General features: G+C 40.3%; 1 protein-coding gene across 6 annotated transcripts in view; it reads right to left on the bottom strand.

The window, feature by feature from the left end:
* The window catches only part of SYNCRIP (synaptotagmin binding cytoplasmic RNA interacting protein), a 31562-nt gene extending 8976 nt beyond the window's left edge, over window positions 1–22586 (bottom strand). For 4 of the 6 annotated variants that reach the window (XR_013960543.1, XM_080667073.1, XM_080667074.1 and 1 more), the window contains exons 1-10: window positions 22051–22574; window positions 20546–20705; window positions 19696–19814; window positions 19459–19566; window positions 16625–16738; window positions 16350–16526; window positions 7901–8036; window positions 6056–6261; window positions 3233–3382; window positions 2810–2931 (exon numbers count right to left, since the gene is read on the bottom strand). Coding sequence is in view for 5 of the 6 variants with exons in the window: in XM_080667073.1 (XP_080523199.1) it covers window positions 2810–2931; window positions 3233–3382; window positions 6056–6261; window positions 7901–8036; window positions 16350–16526; window positions 16625–16738; window positions 19459–19566; window positions 19696–19814; window positions 20546–20693 (1280 nt within the window). In the remaining variant the exon portion in view is untranslated. Of the gene's footprint in view, window positions 1–2809; window positions 2932–3232; window positions 3383–6055; window positions 6262–7900; window positions 8037–16349; window positions 16527–16624; window positions 16739–19458; window positions 19567–19695; window positions 19815–20545; window positions 20706–22050 lie in introns of all 6 variants that reach the window. The other 2 variants (XM_080667076.1, XM_080667075.1) reach the window with 1 other exon arrangement.
* Between the last annotated feature and the right edge of the window lie 1115 nt (window positions 22587–23701).

Genomic DNA, 23701 nt, shown 5'->3' with positions numbered 1-23701 from the left:
GGATTGTGAGAGGGATGTCCGACTGCCTGTTTAGGCCCACTGGGGTCGGGCCTAAACGGGCAGTCGGACATCCTTCGAGGGGTCCCAGATTGGAGAGGGTGCAGGCTGGGCTGAGGGACACCCTGCCCCCCGTGCACAAATTTCGTGCACCGGGCCTCTAGCAATTAATATTTCTCTCTTTCCCTCTCCCTTCCTCTCTAAAATCAATAAAATATATATTTAAAAAATGATTCTCTCTCATCTTGATGTTTCTCTCTCCCTCCCTCTCTGAAATCAATAAATATATATACATATAAAAGTGAATGGGCAACACGCCCCCCAAAAAACTCTCCACTGTTCTCTAAGTGGTATTTTCACTGTGAACACAAACATGAGAAATAATGGAATTTCAGCAGTACAAATATCCTTTTTATTAAACTAAAAATCCCACTTAAAATAGGCTCTGATGCCCTTTGGAAAAAAAATCTTGTGCCTAGATCTAAGTTATCACTACTATTTAATGGCAAACCATATGCAGCTATGAGGAGAAAAACAAAAGCTAAAACAACCAAATCTGTAAATTTTAGTTTCAAAGTTATTTCAGAGAAATCATTAAAAAATCAGCATATGCTTAAATACTATCTAAAAAGGCTAAATATCTTTAATATTCCAATTCATGTCCCCAATAGTACAATGTTACATAGTTCTTTACAACTTAGGAGCATTTATCATTTTATTTGAACCCTTGATAACCCCAAAAAATGAATAAAAAATACTTCATATGAGAATAATTTACTCTTGATTATGTTTATTCATTATGTATTTTACACTCAATTCATTAAGGTCCTGTTCCAACTGACTTATTTAAAAATGCTACTTTTGTTCATATTGTTGCACTGTGATGAATGTCTTAACAATTGTTAAATTACCTTATTCTGTCTCTAAATATATGACAACAGCATTCAGTTGTGCAGTGATTCCAAACTGGGGATAATTTTGCCCCCAGGGGACATTTGGTAAGGTCTAAAGACATTTTTAGCTGTCACAATTTGGGGGAGGTGCTACTGACATCTAGTGGTAAGAGGCCAAGGATCCTATGGTGCACAAGACAGCCCTCATAACCAAAAATTAACCAGTACAAAATGTAAATAATTATAGTACAAACTAAAACCCTGGTATAGTGAATAAGAGTGATAACCCTGCAGTAAGACTGCCTTGGTTCAAATCCAGTTTCACTACTTACTAGCTGTGTAGACTAACCTTGGGCAAATTGACCTCTGTGCCCGTTTCCTCATCTCAAACTGGGTAACAGAGTACTCAACTCAAAGGAACACAATGAAGTGCAAATAGGAATGTGTGCTGTAGTTCTTAAATTAATTTTAAAAATCAGTGAATGACTACAGCAAGTTAAAGTGCAAGCATCACAGGCAGTCAATCCCTTTTGACCTGTTCTCCTTTTCAAATATTATCAGACATACTGACTTTCCCCACTTTACCTTGTATTTATTAGTATCACCCTCCATCTATCAAGTCATAACTGTAACAGTTGTAAATCAGACATTAGATAATCTCATCTCCTACACTTATATTCTGCCACTACGCCAATAAACCAAAAGCAGTTAACTATCTTCTGAAGGAGATATGAAAGTTTTTTTCACTGCACAGAGTATACTCAGGGGTTTGAGAAATAGAGCATTAGCTCCCCCCCCTTGAAAATCTTACTCTTTGCTGTCTTTTTTCTTTATACTATCCCCAAGTATAAAGAACATGTTTCTTTAGTTCTAGAACAAATAAAGATAGATCACTTAGATAACCATGGTATAAGGCATCTTACATAATTTAATCTGATCCCCCTTTTAAAACTGAATATTGAGGCTCAGAACTTGCCAATTTGCATAACTGCACAACCAACTGCAGAAATAGATATATTAAGTAGAAGCTTCCTACCTCTTCTTTTGTATCCACATAGGGCAATGGACAGAATACTGCCTGATATATATATAGAAGTACAATGATTACTGTTCTTGCTTCAAATAGCAATTATCCCCTTTCATCCTTATAAATCAACTAGAGGCCCGATGCACAAAATTCGTGCAAGTGGAGGCTTTTGTAGCCCTGGCTTCATCTGGAAGGTCATCTGGAAGTTTGTTCCGCTGTTTGGCCATTCAGTCGATATGCATATTATGCTTTTATTATAGATTACCAACCAATATTTTTATAATTACAAACTCCTTTCTTACCCAGGTAAAAGTTTCCTTCACTGTCTTAATAAGCAAATATCCCTTTATAGGTGTTCTAAAAAGATCCAATTAATATAAATTACACACTTGTTCTCTCACCTTAATAACTGTTGCTTGATTATTTAACTACACTCTATTTCATTTTTCAAAGCCAACACACAATATGAAATCTTTGGGGTAGCAACAGGCACTAAGTATTGGTAAAGCCTATTTCTTCTAGTGTAAAGTTGGAGATTTAATATTTCCTTCCTCTGAGAAAAGATTCTCCACGCTTTAATGAAATATATTAAGACTTCTGGACAGCTAATACTTAAACATATTCAGGAGCACATTCTGCAAAGTATAGTAAGGAAGATTTTCACTTATATAAATTCCAATTATTTAGAATTATGATTATTTTCACATTATGGTCACTAGCAAGAGCTCAAAAAACATTTCTTTAGATTCTTGGCATTTCTTTGTGCCTCAAAGCTTTCAAGTACATCTTTTTTCAAAGGTAAAGACATGTTACAGATCTAACAGGTTTGAGCAACACCTATTATTCACCAGTTAATCTACCAACATTTAAAATTTATACAACTTTTACTTACATTTGATTCTTTGCTGCTTGCCTCTGAGCTTTTCTTTCTTTCCTTTTCTGATCTGGTGGCTTAGCAAAAACAATTTCAATATTTTCTCCTTCCAAGTCTTTGCCATTCATTTCTTCCATAGCCTTAAAAAAATTAGGTATTGATCAATATGAGGCCTTCAAAACAATTATGATCCATTTAAAAGTTAAAAAATCATTTACCATTAACATTAAAAAGATTAAATAGGTTAAATTTTATTTAAAGATCCAGCTCTTCAACTGATTGTCCTTTTACTTAGTTTTAGTGAGTTATACAATTTGCTAAGGAAATGAAGTATGAATAAATTACCTGACCAGATTTTCTTTCAATTTTTTAAAAAACATTCTGATTCTAGGATAAAATAGTCTACTTTAGATGCCTATAATAATTGCCCCAGTTATTTACCTTGACAGCACCATCTCGCTCATCAAAATGAATAAAAGCATAATCTTTTAGTTTCTTCACTCGTTCCAGTTTCCCAAACTGACTAAATGCCTTTTCTAAAATCTCTTCTGTTACAGTATTGGCAAGGTTGCGTACAAACAGCACTTTTACCTGAAATTTAAGAAAAAAAAAAAACACAAACTCCCTGTATATTTCTGAAGAGTTCAATTTTCAAAATGCTACCACCCATCCTGCAAAGTTAACTTTAGTCACAACCCATTAGAAGAATATCAAAAATATTTGTAAAAGACTTAAGTTTTCAACTCATTTGGGTATATATATACCAAGGAACTTGACTGCTGGGCAAAAAACTGAACAAACATCTCACCAAAGAACATATACAGAAGCCAAAACGGCATATGACGAGATGCTCAACATCATGTCATTAAGGAATTACAAATTAAAACAACAGTGAGATACCATTACACACCTATTATAATGGCCAAAATCCAAAACATTATCACCACCAAATGCTGTTGAGGATATGAAGGAACAAGAACATTGTTGGTGGGAAGGCAAGATAGAATAGCCAATTTGCAGAGCAGCTACTTAGAAAACTAAGCATACTTTTACCATATGATCCAGCAAATTACACTCATTATTTATGCAAAAGAGTTGAAAATATATCCACACAAAAACATGCATGTAGACATACATGTACAGCATCTTTATTCCTAATTGCCAAAATCTAGAAACAAGAAATCCTTTTGTAGGTGAATGGATAAACTGGTGCATTCAGATAATGAAATACTATTCAGTGTTAACAGAAATGAGCCAAGAAGCCATAAAGACATGGAGAAAACCTTAAATGCATATACCTAAAAGAAGGTAAGCTTAAAAGCTACATACTGTATGATTCCAACTATATGACATTTGGGAAAAGGCAAAACTATGGACAGTAGAAATATCAGTAACTGCCAGTGGTTAGAAGGGAGGAAAGGATGAATAGTCAGATCAAGGAGATTCCTAAGGCAGTGAAACTATTCTGTCTGACACTACAGAGGTAAATAGAGTCATACATTTGTCAAACCCGAAGAATGTACAAACACCAAGAGCGAATTCTAATGCAACCTATGGACTTTGAGTTATAAAAGACCACATACTCAGTAGTTACTAAATTAGTAATTATTTTGCAACCAAAATGGAGGTGGTTATGTCCTAACAATGTGAATACCATGCCCTCTGAGATAGCTGCTGACCATTTAACATTTAACACAGGTAGTCAAAACTAATTAAGACCTGCTTTTAAAATCTACTTAGCTAAAGGGGAGAGTGAGTGCTCAAAATATTAAGATAAATTCTTTCAATCCTGGAAGCTCTTAATAGTATAATTATAAAATGTGATCTTTTTAGCTAAGGAACATTATCACTTGCTTCTAAAATACTCGAAATAGCATCCAAATTTCTTTATCTAAAGTGCTAACCCACTGAGAACTTAATAGCCAGAGAAAAAAAGAATCCCAGGTAGCTTCTGTCCTCTAAACCACTTATCCTTTCTCAATATTTACCGTTCTGGCATTTCACCAGTGTCTTGATTTTAGGGAGATTCTTAAAAGACAAAGGGTACGCCCTAATCCAGTGGTTGGCAAACTGCGGCTCTTTGGCTCCTTGAGTGTGGCTCTTCCACAAAATACCACATGCGGGTGCGCATGTACAGTGCGATTGAAACTTCGTGGCCCATGCACAGAAGTCAATTTTCGGCTCCCAAAAGAAATTTCAATCGTTGTACTGTTGATATTTGGCTCTGTTGACTAGTGAGTTTGCCGACCACTGCCCTAACCGGTTTGGCTCAGTGGATAGAGCGTCAGCCTGTGGACTGAAAGGTCCCAGGTTTGATTCCGGTCAAGGGCATGTACCTTGGTTGCCGGCACATCCCCAGTAGGGAGTGTGCAGGAGGCAGCTGATCGATGTTTCTCTCTCATTGATGTTTCTAACTCTCTATCCCTCTCCCTTCCTCTCTGTAAAAAAATCAATAAAATATATTTAAAAAAAAAAAAAAAAAGACAAAGGGTACAATAACCTAACTGCAAAGTGCATTACTGAGTAAAGGATTAATTCAAGAGATGTTGGTTCTCATAGGATGTCTCAACTGACTGCTGAAGCAAGATACCTAATAATAGCTAAACCTTGTAACTGCAGCAGCTCGGCTAAAGCCAATACAGTTCACTATTTTTAGGAGTAGGACTTCTGAACAAAAACCATGTAAGCTAATGGCACCATTCTCAAAAACTCAAGGAAATTACTCTTAGAATCGACACAAAAGTGGAAGTAAACTGCCCTAGCTCGTTTGGCTCAGTGGATAGAGCATCAGCCTGTGGACTGAAGGGTCCCAGTTTGATTCCAGTCAGGGGCACATGCCTGGGTTGCGGGCTTGATCCCCATTAGAGGACGTGCAGGAGGCAGCCCATCAATGGTTCTCTCTAATCATTGATGTTTCTCTCTCTCTTTCCCTCTCCCTTCCTCTCTGAAATCAGTAAAGATATATTAAAAAAAAAAAAAAAGTGGAAGTAAACTATCTCCACAGCCATGTAGGCTAACTACTTCATCATGAACATGACAACTACACAATTATGACCAAATGTTCCATGAACAAATTTCTATACTCACTTTCCATGCATATGATACTTATTCTTAATAAAGAACACTTTTTAAAAAAATGTTGTTTAAAAAAAGTACACAATCGTTTTATAAGTCATTCCTCCCCTGCCCCCACCCATCTCTAAAGCCTTCCCCTCCCATTACCAACCCATTAAGAAAAAAAATTTTAAACTTGACTGTCATTACCTTTGCCATAACCTCAGGATCAGGATCTTCTATAGGATCGGCCCATTCAACAGTTCCAACATTTCCCCAAACCTTGACTTTACCACTCATTAACCTACGCCTTGCCTGAGCAGCTGTTTTGTGATCCTCATATTCAAGAAAACAAAAGCCTCTGTTTTTTTTCTTGTCGTCTGGTTGATGGTATAAAATGACGTCTGTAAGACCCTCTGAAAGTAAGTAACCATTCCAGAGAAATTAGATAAAATAATAAGAACAAGTAGATCAAATGATTTATTTTTCTAATAATACATGAATATCAAAATAAAAAATAATCACTTATCTTTACAGGGGACTCACCAGATAATTTACCTTTGCAGAACACTTTACAAATGTTCAAAAATATGTGTGTGTGTGTGTGTGTGTGTGTGTAATTAGAGCTAAAGACAAATCTGCTTCCATTAATGAGGCATAAAATCTTTACATAGGAAAATGGCAGTATAGGTCAGATATGGTTACACATTTTTCTTATTATGCAAGTAAACACCTCAATTTTCTGAAATAACTCTTTTCTAGCCTCAGATATTGATTAGCTTTATTTAAAAGGAAATCGGATATATTAATTATTACTTAAGAATTTCAAAAGTTCCTGAAGACTAATAATACACTGATAATTTGTTCAACATTCTAGGCCAGGCGTCCTCAAACTACGGCCTGCGGGCCACATGCGGCCTGCCGAGGACATTTATCCAGCCCGCCGGGTGCCGCTGCCTGTCCTGCTTAGCAGCTGACTCGTTCCGGGCCTGCAGTGCACATAGGAATTTGTTCGTTTTTTGTGTTTTTTTTTAAACTATAGTCTGGCCCTCCAACTGTCTGAGGGACAGTGAACTGGCCCCGTTTAAAAAGTTTGAGGACCCCTGGCAGACAAAAATGTTTTAATGAAAGCACCCTGTCATTTGGAAATGATTATAAAAATTGCTTTACAGCTTAGAGAACTAGTACAATTCTGACAATGTATAATCTCTGCTTATAGCAAGAGTACTTATATAATAAAAGCCTAATATGCAAATTGTCCCCTGGAGCGGGAGCTCAACCAGGGGGCAGGGCCAGTCAGCCAACTGCCCAATTCCTCCTTTCCCCCCTCTCCTCCCCACCCTGGCCGCTGGGGGGAAGGGAGGCCCCAGCCGCAGATGCTAGGGACCCTACCCATGCGCGAATTTCATGCACTGGGCCTCTAGTTATTCCTATAATGTGGAAAAATCAAATCATTACATATCTAACAACCCTACTAAGAGCATCAACTACCACCTAAAAATGCATACCAACACACAAAGACATATAATTTTCCAAAAACAAGATGTACAACAATGATTCTGCAGACAGTTCAAGTCCCAGTTGCATTCCTTAGTAACTACATAACATCCAGCAAATTATTTCCCTAAACCCTTTCTACCTGTTTTCCTTATCTGAAAATGTCACCTATCTCACACTGGCCAGTGTGGCTCAGAGGACAGAACATTGGCCCTCGCAAGGAAGGGTGACGGGTTAGATTCCTGGTCAATGGCACGTACCTGGGTTGCAGGTTCAATACCCAACACATGCATGAGACAACCAACCGATGTGTCTCTCTCACATTGATGTTTCTCCTTCTCCCTCCTCACTCCCTTCTAAAAAAAATAATGGAAAAAATATCCTCTAGTGAGGATAACAAAATAATAATAAAAAAAAATAGTTACCTATCTCATATGATTGTAGTGAGAATACAATGAGTCAATAACTGTAGTGTTTAACACAGTGCTTGTCACATAGAAGTATGCAATTACCTTCAGTATTAAAAGTTGCACTTCCTTCCAAATAAATCCAACTTACCTGTTACTTTGCTAAATTCTTCAAGAATCTGTTCCTTGGTTTTACTCTTAGGAATAGAGCCCACAAAAAGCCTATTGTTGGCAACCGAGATGCAGACACCAATGTGTTTTCCAGAACGAATTTCATGATTATTATACTGAAAGGGGAAAAAGTACACCAGTTTTTAAAATACTCATAATATTCAGTAAGTGCTCATTGTAGAAAGATATGCATACCCCATACACAAATACAAAATCTTTTAAACAAGTTAAAATGTCAACACTATGTTTCTGAAGAGTTTATCCTTTAAAAAGTAGTTATGCCCAACTGGCATGGCTCAGTGGTTGAGCATCAACCTATGAACCAGGAGGTCACAGGTTCGATTCCAGTCCAGGTTGTAGGCTTGATCCCCAGTATGGGGTTGTGCAGGGGGAAGCTGACCAATGATTTTCTCTCATCACTGATGTTTTCATCTCTCTCTCCCTCTCCTTTCCTCTCTGAAATCAATAAAAATATATTTATTTCGCTTAGCATAATGTTCTACAGGTCCATCCAACTGTTGTAAAAGTTTTTTCCTTTTTACAAAAGCTTAGTATTCCATTGTATAGACAAACCACAGTATTTTAATCCACTCATCTGCTGATGGCCACTTAGGCTATCTCCAAATCTTAGCTATTGTAAATTGCGCTATCAGCAATAAAGAATTAAATACACACACACACACACACACACACACACACACACATTTTAAAGTTACCATGGCCCAGCCAGTGTTGCTCAGTGGCTGAGTGTTGACCTATGAACCAGGAGGTCCTGGTTCAATTCTGGGTCAGGGCACATGCCCAGATTTCAGGCTCAATCCCCAGTAGGGGGAGTGCAGGAGGCAGCCAATCAGTGATTCTCTCCCATCATTGATCGTTATATCTCCCTCTCCCCCTCCCTCTAAAATCAATAAAAACATGTATTAAAAAAGTTACCATGAAGGCACTGTACAAGGAAATAATCTGAGACAGATATGAAGATTATACTGATAAAACACAATAAACAACTTTTGAATTAAATTAATGCAAAAAAAATTGTCAAGACCTTGAAATTTAGAACTTAAGTCTAAAAGAGAGAATCTTGTTAGTCTGAATCCAACTCTACTCCCCCACCCCCAGTTAAATTTTATTAACCCTGCAATAAAGTTGAAGGAAAAACAAGTAGATAGATTATAATAAAAGTATAGTAGTAACTACAAAACTATGGTAAAAAGTAAACTTAATCTTCACATAACCATATCCTATAGAAGAGTGAAATATTGTAGAGATAAAACCCAATCTGTCAAAGTGACAAATACACCGATCCGTGTTAATTACCAACCAAAGTTCAAAAGTATTCAAGTTATCTGGAAAAGTGGATTATATATATTACATAGTAAAAACCACATCAAAATTTCAAGGTGGTAATAATGGTGTCAGCAGCAATAATTATTGATTAATCCTCCTCCACATCTGGCCTCAATATCTACCTTAAATGACATACAAGTGAAGCTATACAAACTAAAGAATCAACATGAATTTCCATATAACTTATAGACCAGCCTGGTGGCAAAAGTAAAACTACTCTTCTCTCCCTCTTATTCCCATTCTTAAATAACAGATATATGAAAAGTATGCATTAAAGTCAGAAAACAGATCTCTCCCTATTCCTTTCCCCATCTCCAGATATTCAAATTTTAACATAATGCTCAAACACCCTTCCTTCAGTTCAGAACAGTTATACTTCCAAACCCACCACTCCATTCACTCTACACAAGTCTGTGGTCATTATGACCCCAGGATTCTCTCTACTTATTCCAGAGACATTTTTTTTCCAAATAATTTTTTGCCTACTGGAAAAAAAATCTCTCAAAGGCTTCCCATCACCAAAAAGATAAAGTTCAAATACCTGTACATCGTAAGTCCATCCTAAAATGCCTTAATCTCCACAATACTATAATCTTAGCTATTTACAACATTTCTCAAACAACTTTCATCCTAACCAAGACTCTTAATAAAATGCTTTCCCTGAAACTTCCACTATCCAAACTCCTCTGCATACTTGTAGATTTGAGCTCAACCATCAGAATACCCTACATCCCTAAATCCTATAAAGGTCAACAAAAGCACCCTTCTGTGTTATCATATACCAATAGTTCTCAACAGGAGTGATTTTTGACTCCCAGGACATTTGACAATGTCTAGAGACTATTTTGGTTGTCAACTAAGATTGGGAGGCTTGCTGCTGGTATTTAGTGGATAGGTAGAGGTCAGAGATATTACTAAACATACTGCAATTCACAGGATAGCCCAGCATTAAGAATTATCTGCTCTATGAGGCTGAAAAATCATGCCACAGACCATTTTCTCACAGTATTTACATTCTATTTATACCAAAAACCTCTTAAAAGTATAAATATATGGGTTACCTGCTAATAGTAGAGTTATGGTTGAATCCATCATTGCATGAGATTATAGACAAGTAGACTACAATATCCTATTTCACAAATAAGTTCACCTAATACAATAAATTGTTTTCAGCTATGTATATTTCCTAGATTTTTATAATCTAGCATAAAATAGGTTAGGGCAAATCAATGGCTTTCAATTTGGTCATTTCATCTTTTTTAACTCTAGGAGTTGACAAAAACAATTAAAATATTTTTTTAAAAAAAGGAAGGGAAGGAAATATAAGGTGTTTAAAGGGAGAAACAGGAGTTATTTTGAAGATGACAGGATTTGGTATAGCTTTCCCTTTTATGTTTTTGTTCCCCAAATTTTCTAAGAGCAGGAACTGTTTAAGAAAATACTGGCGTGTGGTTTTAATTTTATTTAAAAAATTTTCATTACTGGTTATACCACTTCCTTCAATATCTACAATGCTGCTTTAAAGTAGTAATGTTTCTATTATTATGGACAGAAGAAAAAGTTCTTCCCTTCCAACCCATTATCATGAGCCCTGCTATGTTTAATCAAGGCAGGGTAGGCAAAAGGTATATTAAGAATGGCTGTGGTCTCTGAACAATATAAATGACATGAAGATTTAGCAGGATTTATAAAGTAAACTATAACTCTTCATATTGTTTTACTTTAAAAAAAAAAAAAAAGGCTTTAAACAATGACAGCTAGCCTATAGAGTAAACTGGCTCTCCAGTGAAAGTAAGTCACTAAGGAACAAAGATCCTCTGAGCATATTGTTCAAGTAAAGCAAAGGTACTAGAAATAAACATTTCTTTAAACAGTGTCCAATTTCCCACATGCAGATTAAGCACACACTTTCATATATATATGAATTGCTTAACTTTTCTAATTTTTCAATTTTAAAGACCAATCAATCAACTTAAATTCAAAAATAAACTTCACATCCCAGCTGGATGACAGTGAGTTAGATAGTAGAAAGGCATTACAAAAATCTCTCCTTAAGAGAGATTCTAATTTGCTGATAAACCTAACTCTCAAGTGTTAGTATATCAGGCCACTATGATGGTTTCATAATTTTTAAAAAGTGAGGTCTTTCTAAACTCTTCTAGAAAAATGGGCACTGATGTTAAGTTTTAGAATCTAGCTTTCAGATCCAGTACCACAGTGAGGTGACCAAATAAAATAAAGATGAATTTTGAACATTAATCAATGCAGTTTCAGTATTTCAAACACCAAAACAGTTGTACGGTCTGGAACATTTCTGTCATCTAGGCTCAAAATAACAAGTCATTTTTTCCTTTCCTCATAGCCAGCCACAAATCCCCAGAAATTTAGAAATCTCAGATTTGGAATCTGATCCAGAAGTGGATGCTCAGTCCTAATTCTTCTTATAGCAGCAAAGCCATTACTTGCAAGCTTGTCTACTTTATTTTTAAACATTTAATTACAAAGTCTTCTTTACACACTTAACCAAAATTTACTTCCCAAAAATTCTACAGTAACTCTATTTCCTCCCCCAAATGACAGCACTTCATTTATCTGCACACAATGCTGAAGACTCAATTGTTCTCTATATGCTCGATTAATAATCACTCCTTCCCTGATATTGGCAAACTAAAGTGCATCCTAGAGTGCCACCAAATAGTGACACCCATAACATAATATTGTAGATGCAGACTGAGACTGAGGAGTTTATAATAAGCTGGAGACTATTACTAATCTTCCATTTCTAGACACCATGCCTCTATAACATGTAGTCCATGATTACCTTAGCTTATTTGGCAACTACACCACACTGCTGACTCACACTACAGCTTCCATGTGATATTAGTTGTATAGAACTTGTGTTTTGTCCTCAATTCCATCTTGCTGGTGTGAACTATCTGTCCACCAAAATCTTTTGAGATCCTGATATTGTCATCCAGGCCTTTTATCACTTCATGCAGATTTAAGTCACCAAACATGTCAAGGGCAGTCGAACTACACCCTCATTTACATCACTGGAAAAAAAATTAGAACCAACGATACACCACTGACTATCATTTCTCCCTTCAAAATCTTTAATCTCTCCTTTATATTGCTGCCTCTCTCCTGGCCTTTGTTCTCTTCACTCAAACATCCGTCACTGTTCTGCCATTGATATCATGCTACCCATACCAAGGCTCAACATTTTAATGGCACCATGCAACTTGCCCAGCAGTCATGACTAATGCTTTCTGGCACTGACTTTATACAAGTTTCATCTCATACTTCTTTCCACCAAACACACTGCTTTAACTAGAGTCACCACTATTTCCTTCATTGTCCTGATCAAGCCTCTTTATCACAAAGCCTTCTCTAAGCAATCTATCCTTTCATCCCTCAGTTACCCTTGGGACCCTCTGCGTCTACTTTACTTGTAATTAGCCTCACATGTCCTGGAAACTCTCAAGTCAAGAGTTGAATCAAACTACCTTGTATGCCTATAATAAAAAATTTCATGGTTAAGTCCACTAAATATTTGCTAAATTGCTACTAAAGTATTTTTGTGGAGCTATCTTGTCAGCTGCATTCATCAAAATGACTGTGCACATGTTATAGTGGTATACAACCACTTTGGTAAATAAAACCATCAGTAACTATAAAACCATAATTTTTAATATGCAAATAGAGATCAACCATTCCAGTGTTTGTAACACTGGCACTATTAGTATTTTCAGCAGGATTTTTCCATTACACAGGGGTTACCAGCCATTGTTACCTAAAAGATAAATCATTGAGTAAGGATATAAAATAATAACATTAATACAAATAAGTAATGCAATAAATACAAGAGTAAACTGTTTAGAGAACTCACAACTATAAACCTACTTTTTGCCCACCCTGTGTAGGACTGTAATGGGCATTGCAACGCCAGTGACCTTAAGCTCCAATCCTAGCAGCATACCACAAATACATACACACACACTTGCCTGCTCTTCCTCCTGATCTTTGTGACAATGCCAACCACTACATATACTTCCAAATATTCCCCAGGGGGTGAGGGGAAAAGATTCACCACCACCACCATCCCCCCTTTCATCTACAACAATCCCCTTGACTGAAGGTAGCACAGAATAAATCACTGCAAATGGAAACTAGAAAATCTTTCAATAGCAAAATGGCCCACAGCTAATAGGAATATTACAAATTCTAAGGGTCATAAATAATGGATTAAATAACACTGGCCTGCCAGTCAGGTTATTTATCCAGGACCTACTGCATAGTGGCACTGTTCTAAATGACAGGGAACACAGTCCTGGCCAATGTGGCTCAGTTCGTTAAGCACCATCTTGTACACTTAAGAGTCGCTAGTTCAATTTCCGGTCAGGAAAAGTAGTGTATGCGGGAGGCAGCTGATTAATGTTTCTCTCTCACATCAATGTTTCTCTTTTTCTCCCTCCCTCTCTCTAAAATCAAGAAAAACTTATTTTTTAAAATTCAGAAATGTCAGGGAATACAGGGGGAAAAAAAGAGTTTATATTCTGATGATGAGACATAAGCAAATAACTTATACAGTCAAGAAATAATTTTAAGTACATCTAAGCATTCTATTTTATCAAGTTCATAATACCATCATGGGGCAGCTGGGTGCTTGGTGCTCAAAGTCAGAAAAGGCCTTCTAAGAAGACTTGATAATAAGGCAGCAGTTGTGATAACTGGTTGAAGTGTTAGAAAACAAGACAGCAGAAGGTAACCTTGAGATGCAAATAGAGCTTATGTGCAGGACAAAAATGGCAAAGTATGGATGGAAGGATAATAAAGAGTAAGAGGAGAAAGGTTAAGAAGAATCTTGAGAAGATAGGACCTCTTTTGGAAACCATTATTAGAGTTTTCAGCATGGGAATGTTTATGATCTAATCTATGTTGCTGAATGGTTAAAACTGTAAAGAAGCAATACAGAGCAGTGAGACCAACTAGGAGGATTCTTTGAATAGTACCTTACACTAGGATGATAGCAGCGAAGCTACTGTTGGCTTCATTTGTTATATCTAGTTAATAGGCACTCCTAAGCAAACCCAGTATCAAACTAAAGCAGAATGACCTCAGTAAGCCACCCAGCCTATTTACTCTTCTGCAAAATGAAAATAATTCCATGTATCTTGAAGAATGGGTTGAGGTGGAACCCTATATGATAAAAGCCTAATATGCTAAGTGTCCATTCAACCAATCAAAGTGTAATATGCTAATGATATGCTAAGGCCACTCAACCGCTCGCTATGATGTGCACTGACCACCAGGGGGCAGATGCTCCAACCATTAGTTTAGCTTGCGGCTGGGGGTCCGGCCTATCTGGATCCAGACTGAGCAAAACTGGCTGGACATGCCCTGGAGCCCCCCCCTCGCCCCGCGCCCTGATCGTGCACTGGTGGGGTCCCTGGGCCTGGCCTGCACCCTCTTGCAATCTGGGACCCCTCAGGGGATTTCCAAGAACCAGTTTCGGCCAGATCCCACAGGCCAGGCCGAGGGACCTGGGCCTCTAGTTTCAAGATAAAAATGGAGGCACAGCTCCTATGCCTTAAAAAGCATTCAGGTGGTAGCTATTATTCACCTTTCCACAAATTTAGTTCTAAATTATCATCATTTGGGGATGCATTTTTTAGCCCCCAAAATCCAAGGCAGATATTGGCTGAAAATGAGGTCATTTAAGTTTGCAGTTGCTTCTAACTCCATGCCTCTTCAGCAATTAACGTCAATTAACCCATTTTTACAAATAATTCAGACGCAAATTTAAAATCTACAATGCTTTTAATCTGTGGAGGAAAGTCATTGCTGAATCGCCCTAAAACTGGTTTTGCTCAGTGGATAGAGCATCGGCCTGCAGACTGAAGGGTCCAGTCCCGGGTTCAATACAGGTTAAGGGCACATACCCAGGTTGCAGGCTCAATCCCCAGTAGGGGGGTGCAGGAGGCAGCCGATCAATGATTTTCTCTCATCATTGGTGTTTCCTATCTCTCCTTCTCCCTTCCTCTCTGAAATCAATCACACACACACACCCCAACCTCATCCAAATCAACTTGTTTTGTATTTTAGAATTTTTAATTTCCTCAAAAGTCTAGTCCCTTCTTTTACTGCTAAATTAAGGCAAATCTCCTAATTTTATTATCACCATAATCCTAGTCACATTGAAGCGTCTTTTATAAAAAAACAATATGTTCAATTCATCCCAGTAGATATATACCACTATCACTAAGAATATATTTTAAAAGCACCAAAATAAAATGCCAATCCTCCTATCCATCAGACAGTAATAAAAAATAAGTATGAGCCAGCCAGCATGGCTCAATGGAGCGTTGACTGAAGAACCAGGAGATCACGCACGGTCCAATTCCCAGTCGGGCACATGCCCAGGTTGTGGACCTGATCCCCAGTGTGGGATGTGCAGGAGGCAGCCGATCAATGATTCTCTCTCATCAATGTTTCTATTGGTCTCCCTCTCCCTTCCTCTCTAAAAATCAATAAAAATATTTCTTTAAAAAAATTAACCCTTAGCACCTTCAACTATCAAATATAGGAACTTCAGTCACAGAATTTAATAAAACTAGTTTGAAGGAAGAGTTATATAAGCCATAATTTAAAACATTAAAATTTTTTATAAGTTAGAAAAATCACAAGGTCCTCATCTAATAACTTGTATTTTTAAATCAAGCATTGCCACTCACCACAAAATCATTTATTTCATAAACTAGAAGTTTATCATCACAATGTTTTTGTGAAATATTTTTGAAAAAGGGATGGCCAAAAACTCTGGGAGACCCTACCTACTACAGTTACTTTCTTAAACTTTAACTTTCCTATAAATTATAAACAATAATCACTAAGTCAGATGTTTCATAGAACCAGGAATTCTGCCATACTACCATATAGATTCTGAGTCTGATCAACTAACTACACGTGCAAAGAATACTGCTACAGTGTGTACACAGAGGATGTAAAAGACAGGCACAGTCAGATAAAAAATGGCTTTAAGATACTGCATGTGAAGACTGAAGGGAAAAAAAAAAACTTACCAGTTTAACAGCCTCCTGAGCTGCTTCTTTTGCACAAAAAGTGACAAACGCATAACCTCTATTGAGACCTGTGAGTGGATCCATCATTAGACGAAGATCCCATATAGGTCCAGCTTTCTCAAATAATGGAACAAGTTCATCCTCAAATAGATCTCTTGGGATCTTCCCCACAAAAATCTGTAATTAAATATGAAGTAAAAACCATGGAGAGTTCCTTTAGGAAACCAGACACCTGTGCATTTACCACAAAAAGTACAAGTTTTTAGTTTCTTTACCTCAGTGCCAACAGAAGGCTGCTGACCTGAATAAACGGAATCTGGAGGTGGTCCCCCATATTTCCTCTGTCCAGTGGTCACATCAAGTGTGTAGCCTGTTCTTTCCAAGAGTGCCTTAAAGAATTCAAATGTCATTAATACATTTAATTCACAAGACCACACTTGCATTTAGCCATTAAAATTTGAAATAAATCTTGTTCAAATTTTCCTCTTTATCTTGGCAACATTCCTACAAACAGGTGTCTGGTGTCTGTTCTAGAATGTCTCCTTTAATATACACTTGTAATAGCCCTAATTTATAGTGAAAAATCTCAAGATCCTGTTCAAATTATTTGCTGGTCTCTAATTATTGAGTGTGCTTAGTGAACAACAGGAAACATATTAATCCACCAACAACTTTCAAGGCATGGTGTATGCATTCTAATACCTCCTAAAAAATGACTGCACTGCCCTGACTAGGTAGCTCAGATGCATAGGAGCATTGTCGCAATATGCCAAGTTGTAGGTTCCATCTCCAGTCAGGGCACATATAAGAAGCAGCCAATGGAAGCATCAATAAGAGCAATAGAACCTTTAAAAAAAAAAAAGGCTGAGTTTAATTCGCTCCTGAAGGAGGAGATGAATAAGTTACATCTCCTAAATCTGGATTTCTTATCCAATAAATTCCCTATATCCCACACTCCTAGTACACATTGCCATTGTGGGCATGTCGCCAACCTTTATAGAAATTACACTCCTCAAACTAAGTTAAGTCCAGAAACTTAGGAGCTACAGGAAAAACAACCTCTTATTCATTTGACAGTCAATACTTCACAGAACAGCATGGGTCTTTCAGAAAAAATAAAAAAGCCAAATGACTTTGAAAACTTTAAAAAATTGTAAGTGTAAAATAACTTCTACATTTTATCTCTCTGCAAATGAACTGTTAAAATTTACACTCATATTTACTTAGAGCATTAGGAGTTTCTCTTCATCCCTTATTATAAGCAAAAGTACTAGGAAAGTAGTAGTCCATGGTTAGCCTAAGGAAAAAACCAAGAATTATTCCCCTTCACCATCTCAAACCGCAAAGCACAAAACCAGTTTTCCAAATAATAAACCAATCTGATAATTAGCTAATAAATTGTGAAATAAAAACACACCAGGCACAAAACTTAGCAAAATTCTGTTCAATAATTTGGGATCACCTGTCTCTGAAAATGACCAGACACATTTAACGTTTTCTACTCAAAGAACATTAAGTGAAGAAATACTGTAAATGACAAAAACTCCTCTATTCCTAAACTTTAAAAAAGCATTAAATATTTTAAGCAGTCTTTTTCTATTATACTCAAATGTTTGCTTGAGGGTGCAACATTGGTTAGTAACAAAAATAAACTCAAACCTATTACTGTCACATAAACTAAACCATTAACTGGCTCATCTTCCCTTTTTTCCCATATGTAATCCCTGTGCTTCTTATACCTTAATTTTTATATATGACCCAAATAATACCTTTTATGTCAATCCCTAAAAACAAAAAGGAAAAACTTATTCCTTGTTAAACCACCTATAAAAATGCTTCTGCCTTCTCACAATTTAAGTTACAGTAACACTTTAAGCTACTCCCTTCCAAAGATAGAACTAAAAGTCACACAAATTACACTTTAAACTTTTTATAAAATTTTAATAAGTCTAACTCCCAATGTAGATTTAATTACATTGGTAAAATTTCTATGGAAAAGTTAGATTTACAGTTCAAACACAATTCACTGACAGCTAGACCTGTGAAAGCCTCAAATTTATGGATGCCCTTAACCACTAACTCTATATTCAAAGCTTCATTCTTCCCACACCATTAAAACACCACCTAACATCTATACTGTTTTAATAACTGACTTTCTTAAACCATAACTCTTGGGTCAAGAGCACTGGCACACTATATTAAGAACACCAGGTAAGCCCTGACAGTGCAGCAGTGGTTGAGTGTTGACCTATGAATCAGGAGGTCCTGGATGGATTCCGGATCAAGGCACATGCCTCGGTTTCAGGCTCTATCCCCGTAAGGGGCGTGCAAGAGGCAGCCAATCAATGGTTCTCTCATCATAGATGTTTCTACCACTCTCCCTCCCTCTTTGAAAAAAATTTTTTAATGAAATCAATAAAATTAAAAAGCAAAAGAACACCAGGTAAAAACTAGTATGATCTACACAAAGATCAAAACCTAATTGACTTTGAGGACCTTTACTATTTTATAGGACCTTAAAAAAAAAAACTCCCACTCCTAGCCTGTTTTCTCACTTTCATTTCCATGCTGCTTTTAGGAATGAACAAGTTAGCCATAATAACGAAGGGGAAAGAAGGCAGTATTAAAATTCTAAATACATTTCATTTGAGGGCTTGAGAATCCTTCAAGAGAAGGAGTCAACTGCTAGATGTACACTCTCCATCAGCCTGGGCTGAACTGATCCCCTCCCATTTTGGTTCCGCTGTCAGTAACCTGGACTTGCAGATTTTCAAAAACCATCTAAAATATGGTGGATGGACTTTTTTCAATCTTTTATTTAGAATACCAATAGCAAAGGCTTAACATCAGTATAGCTGGGAAACAAACAAACAAACAAAAACCCATAACCTTAATTAAGAACAGCGAATTGTTTTAGAAACCAACAGTTAAAGGCAGAAAACTTTTCAAAAATAGTAATTAGAAAAAAAATGCAAATTATCTCATGGTCATTAATTCTCAATTAACTTAAAAAAAACTCATTTCACATCCACAGAATATTTAGCAAAGCTATAAAATAGTTAAAAGAACTTTAAAACTAAAGGGAGCAAAGTACTTTTTTAAGACATACCTTAATTTTTGCCTCATCTGGTCCTTTGCTAGAATCCGCTACTTTGGTCCCCTGTTTTTCTCTCTGCCTATAAGTCTTCATGACTCCACATAAAAAGGCACTTTTGTTCTGAAAAGTAATTTTCCAATCCTATTTAATAATTATGTCATCTGTATCTTATTAAATCAAACTTAAACTACATCAAAACTACTCAAGAAGATTTTTATTCTTTTCATGCTGACATTAAATTAGTATTACCTGAACATGAGAGAGATCACTGTCTTTAAACTGCTGAAGAACTGCCAATGCGCCGTCTTCATTGAATTCCTTTAAAGCTTCTATAGCTCTTTCATCTAAATCACTATGTGCAACCAGCCCTGGAGAAGAAAAAACTTAATTAGTTGTCCACTTTTAATATTTTTGGAAAGATCTATTTTAAAGAAAATACCAGATTTACCAATAAAGGTAGCATGTGTGTCAACTAAGTATTCTTCCATTCCTCTTACCATCTATTTAATGACAAACACATACTTTAGCCATTCTGAAACTGCACTCTGAACTAAAGAAGCCCTCTCAACCACACTTACAATAATGACTCAATTTCTTTTAGACCTTGTTCTTGAAGTCAGATAGTTCTGAATACTAAGTATTTCTACAGTAAATATACAAATCCTAAAATCAACCAACAAAAAACCAAGGCTGACAACTGAACCTCTACCCATTTCAAATAACCACTAGAAAAAGCAAAAGCCACACCAAGACAGACAGACAACCAGTCTACAGTTACCAAATTAATTAGGAAGAATCCTACTATAAAAATACCCCCAAAAGTCACATGGCCTGTTCCCAACAGTTAGCAGCTGTTGCTACCATCATATACTTATCCATCTGGCCAGCCAGCCTTTATTTACCTCCTAACCTTCCTTCCTTCCCTCCCTCTACTATGTACAGTACACCTTAACCTCTAGTTCACAACTATCACAACAAGGCAAAACCAAACTCCAGTTCCCACACTTATTGGAAACCACAAAAAGTTGCTATTTTAGCTCAAAGCCAGAAATCCAATAGAAAAATTTCATAATATAATTTTGCAAGTGTTAGTTCTTACCTGCAACGTAAATTTCATCTAGTTTTTCAGCAACTTTCTGTGGTAAACCAGCATCAAGCAATGTCTGAAAATTTTCTGAATGGATAACTGCAGAAGTAGTATCCATGGGCTCTTCAGTACCATTTCCATTAACATGTTCTGTAGCCATGTTTCCAGAGATCTGTTCAAACGCAATAAGCAAAATTAAACTAGGATCTTCAAAAAGGGTAGAGGACAAAATGAGAGCCCCAATCTTTACTTTCTCTACCAAGTTCTACATCAGCCTGTGCCTCCCTTTAAAGAAGCCTTAAAGTCACTATCGCCTGACAAGCCTGATGAGCGAGGGGCAAAAAAGGATTCACTTGTTTTTCCTTAGCACCACCCCTGACTCACCTGCTAACACTCCCTAGGTCCTAGGAAAAACGACATTACAAATGGAGCCCAATCAGCTGAGGACCAGCCAGCGTGCCACATGCAGCTGTGCCCATACAGAGAATGAGGTGCGTGTGGGTAAAGAAAAGCTCAGCTTTTCCCTCTCAAAGGTAAACCCCCAAAGTGCGCGCTTTTCCCGCCTGCCGCTTATAGATCAGTAACAACAGCTAGCGAAGAACAAAGCGCTCACACAAGATACCTTCCCACCACCCAATTTCTCCACCCTTCACCCCCGCACCCCAAAGCCCGCCCCCGACTCCACACCCAGAGTGGCAGCCTCACCGCTGAGGGCACCAGGAGCCCATTAGAAACACGTGCTCTGCGCCTTCAAATGTCCTACAACTTCCTCCAACGGAAACCCACCGAGTCCCAGGCCAAGACGACCGTCACCGGCTCCCAACATCAACCCGAAGCCGCGGTCTGAGTTCCCGGAAAGCATCAGCAGCACAACCTCACCCCTCAACACCGATGCCGCGTCGGCGACAGGCCACAGGATCTCCCCGCCCCCCACCCCCACCGTGACACATGGCTCTCTCCGCCCCAGCCGCCGGCGACCCCCGGCCGCCCGCCTGCCCCGACAAGCCGCGAGCAGCGGCGCGCGGTGCAAGCCCCCACCCCTCTCCGGTCCGTACAGCGACGGCAGCGCCCCGGCCAGCTGTCCCACCCCCGGACCGGGGCCGACAACCTGGCGGCGCGACGGCATTCCGCGAACTGCCCGACGCCGACCGGACTGCGAGTACCACTCCAGCCCGCCTCCCGGCTGCGGGACGGGACCAGCTCCTCTCCGCCCACTCCCGCGCCGCGGCGACAGCCACGACAGCACCAACTCCGCCGCCGCTCGCGGTCCGCGCGGTCACGGGGCCGCCTCCTCCCGGGAGCGCCGCAGACAAAGCCCGGACGGCGGCAGCACATGGAGTGGAGGAAGTGGCGGCGCGGGCCGCGGCCTGCTCCCAAGCAGCCCCAGTCAACGTGCTCCTGTTCTCATTGGAATCCATTTTCCAGAAAAGCCGGTTTCTCCCCACACCGCCCTCCCCCAGCCCACTCTACAATGTCACGAAGCACCCCTCCCAAACCCGGCTCCTGGCGGTCGTTACCTCCCCGTTGGGCTGCGGCGGAAGAATCCTGTCCGAGGAGATCGGGTTGCGGGAAACGCGTGCTCGCTGCTCCCTGTGTCCAGCGCGAGTGGAGCTGTTGTAAAATGGCGGCCGAAGCTCACGCCGCTGGCAGCAAACCCGATCCAGTTCCACTCGCCTCCGAGCGCGCTCCCCGTGCGCGCGCGCCCCCGCGTGACACCCCTTCCCTCCCCTCCCCTCCTGGCGCGTCCGCTCTTCTCACTCACTCCCTCAGCCCCTGCCCTCCTCCAGCTCCTCCTTCTCCCCCTACCACCACCGCCGCCGCCGCCACCAGCCTCCGTCCACCTTCTCCCCTCAGCCTTCCTTCTTTCCCTCCCTGCTCCTTCCCCCACCGCTCCCGCTCCCGTCCGCGGCCGTTCGGATACGACTGGCCGCCTTTCCCCGCCTCGCTCGCACGCTCGCTGGCTCCCTCGTTCTCGCTCTCTCGGCCCCGTCCCCCGTCCCTGCCGAGTCCGCTCCTCTCTTTCTCTCTCCCGCGCTGACGTGACGACGTCGCCGACGCCTCGGGACGCGCGCCTCAGGGCTCCGCCCCTCGCCCCGCCGCCTCCTCCGCTCCTCACCCCCGGGGGACTGGGGCCGCGAGACCCCGCCCTTCCGCTCCGGCGGCGGCCGAGGGGCCGAGAGTGAATGAAAGGCCCGCCCCTTCCCCTCCCGATACTCCGCCCCCCGCTCCCCTCCCGGCGGGGCGGGGCGGTCGGCTCAGCGTGTCCCACTCGTTCTCCTTTGTCAGGAGACAGGCATCTCCCCACCCCGCCCCACCCAACTCCCTCCACCGCGACCCGCGCACGCCGCCCCCACTGAGCGCCCTCCCGCCCCACCCCCGACCGTGTCCCAAGCCCGCGAGACTCCGGGCGGGGGCTCCGAACGCGGCCGCAGCTCTCCGCGTGGGGGGCACCCACCGGTCCGTGCGCACCGGACCCCGCCCCAGCGCCGCGGCCGCGTAGCCGTTCCAAGCGGTGTACACGCCGCCGCCGCCCCACGCGCTCCTCGCTGGGGAAGCTGCGAGCGCACGTGTCCCCCGGGGCGGGGCGAAGCAGACAATGGGGCAGCGGGGGAGGGGAGCGGCGCGGGGACCCACAGACTTCAGGTCAACCTGGCCGACGGCACCCTGAACGGGAGTCGTTCCGGGAAGACCCGGTCTCCCCGCTGGACAATGAGACCTCCCGGGGCCCTGCGCCGCTTCACTTTCTCGAGAGCCTGGGGCGTCCGCGGCTCAGGCTAGGAACCCCCTGCAGCCTGGGAGGGGGACCGGGCTGGCCCCGTCTTGGGATGCCTCGAAGGCCGGATTTGGAAGCGAAGCCGCCCGGTGAAGAGTTGTGCAGTGCTCCATTTCAGTCCCTGGCCTTCTGAGCAGTTAAGGGCTTCCTCGTAGCACAGTTTGAGCAACTTGAAGCCCCACGAAGCTGCATGGTTAGGGCGCTGTGAGGAACATGTCTGTTTCTTTTCAAAAATCTTGGTAACTAAATCTTATGTGAAGTGACATTTCCTTTGTAACCGGTTTACTAGTTACACGAGAGACAAGACAAAGGCATTTGAATTTCAGACGCGAGATGGGTAATAATTTAATCCAATGCAGCTCTAATGGAAAATAGTGCCCTATTAATTTAAAAAC

This window comes from Plecotus auritus (assembly GCF_963455305.1).
Source record: "Plecotus auritus genome assembly, chromosome: 4".
Lineage (NCBI taxonomy): Eukaryota > Metazoa > Chordata > Mammalia > Chiroptera > Vespertilionidae > Plecotus > Plecotus auritus.
This window is presented reverse-complemented; position numbering and strand designations above follow the sequence as displayed.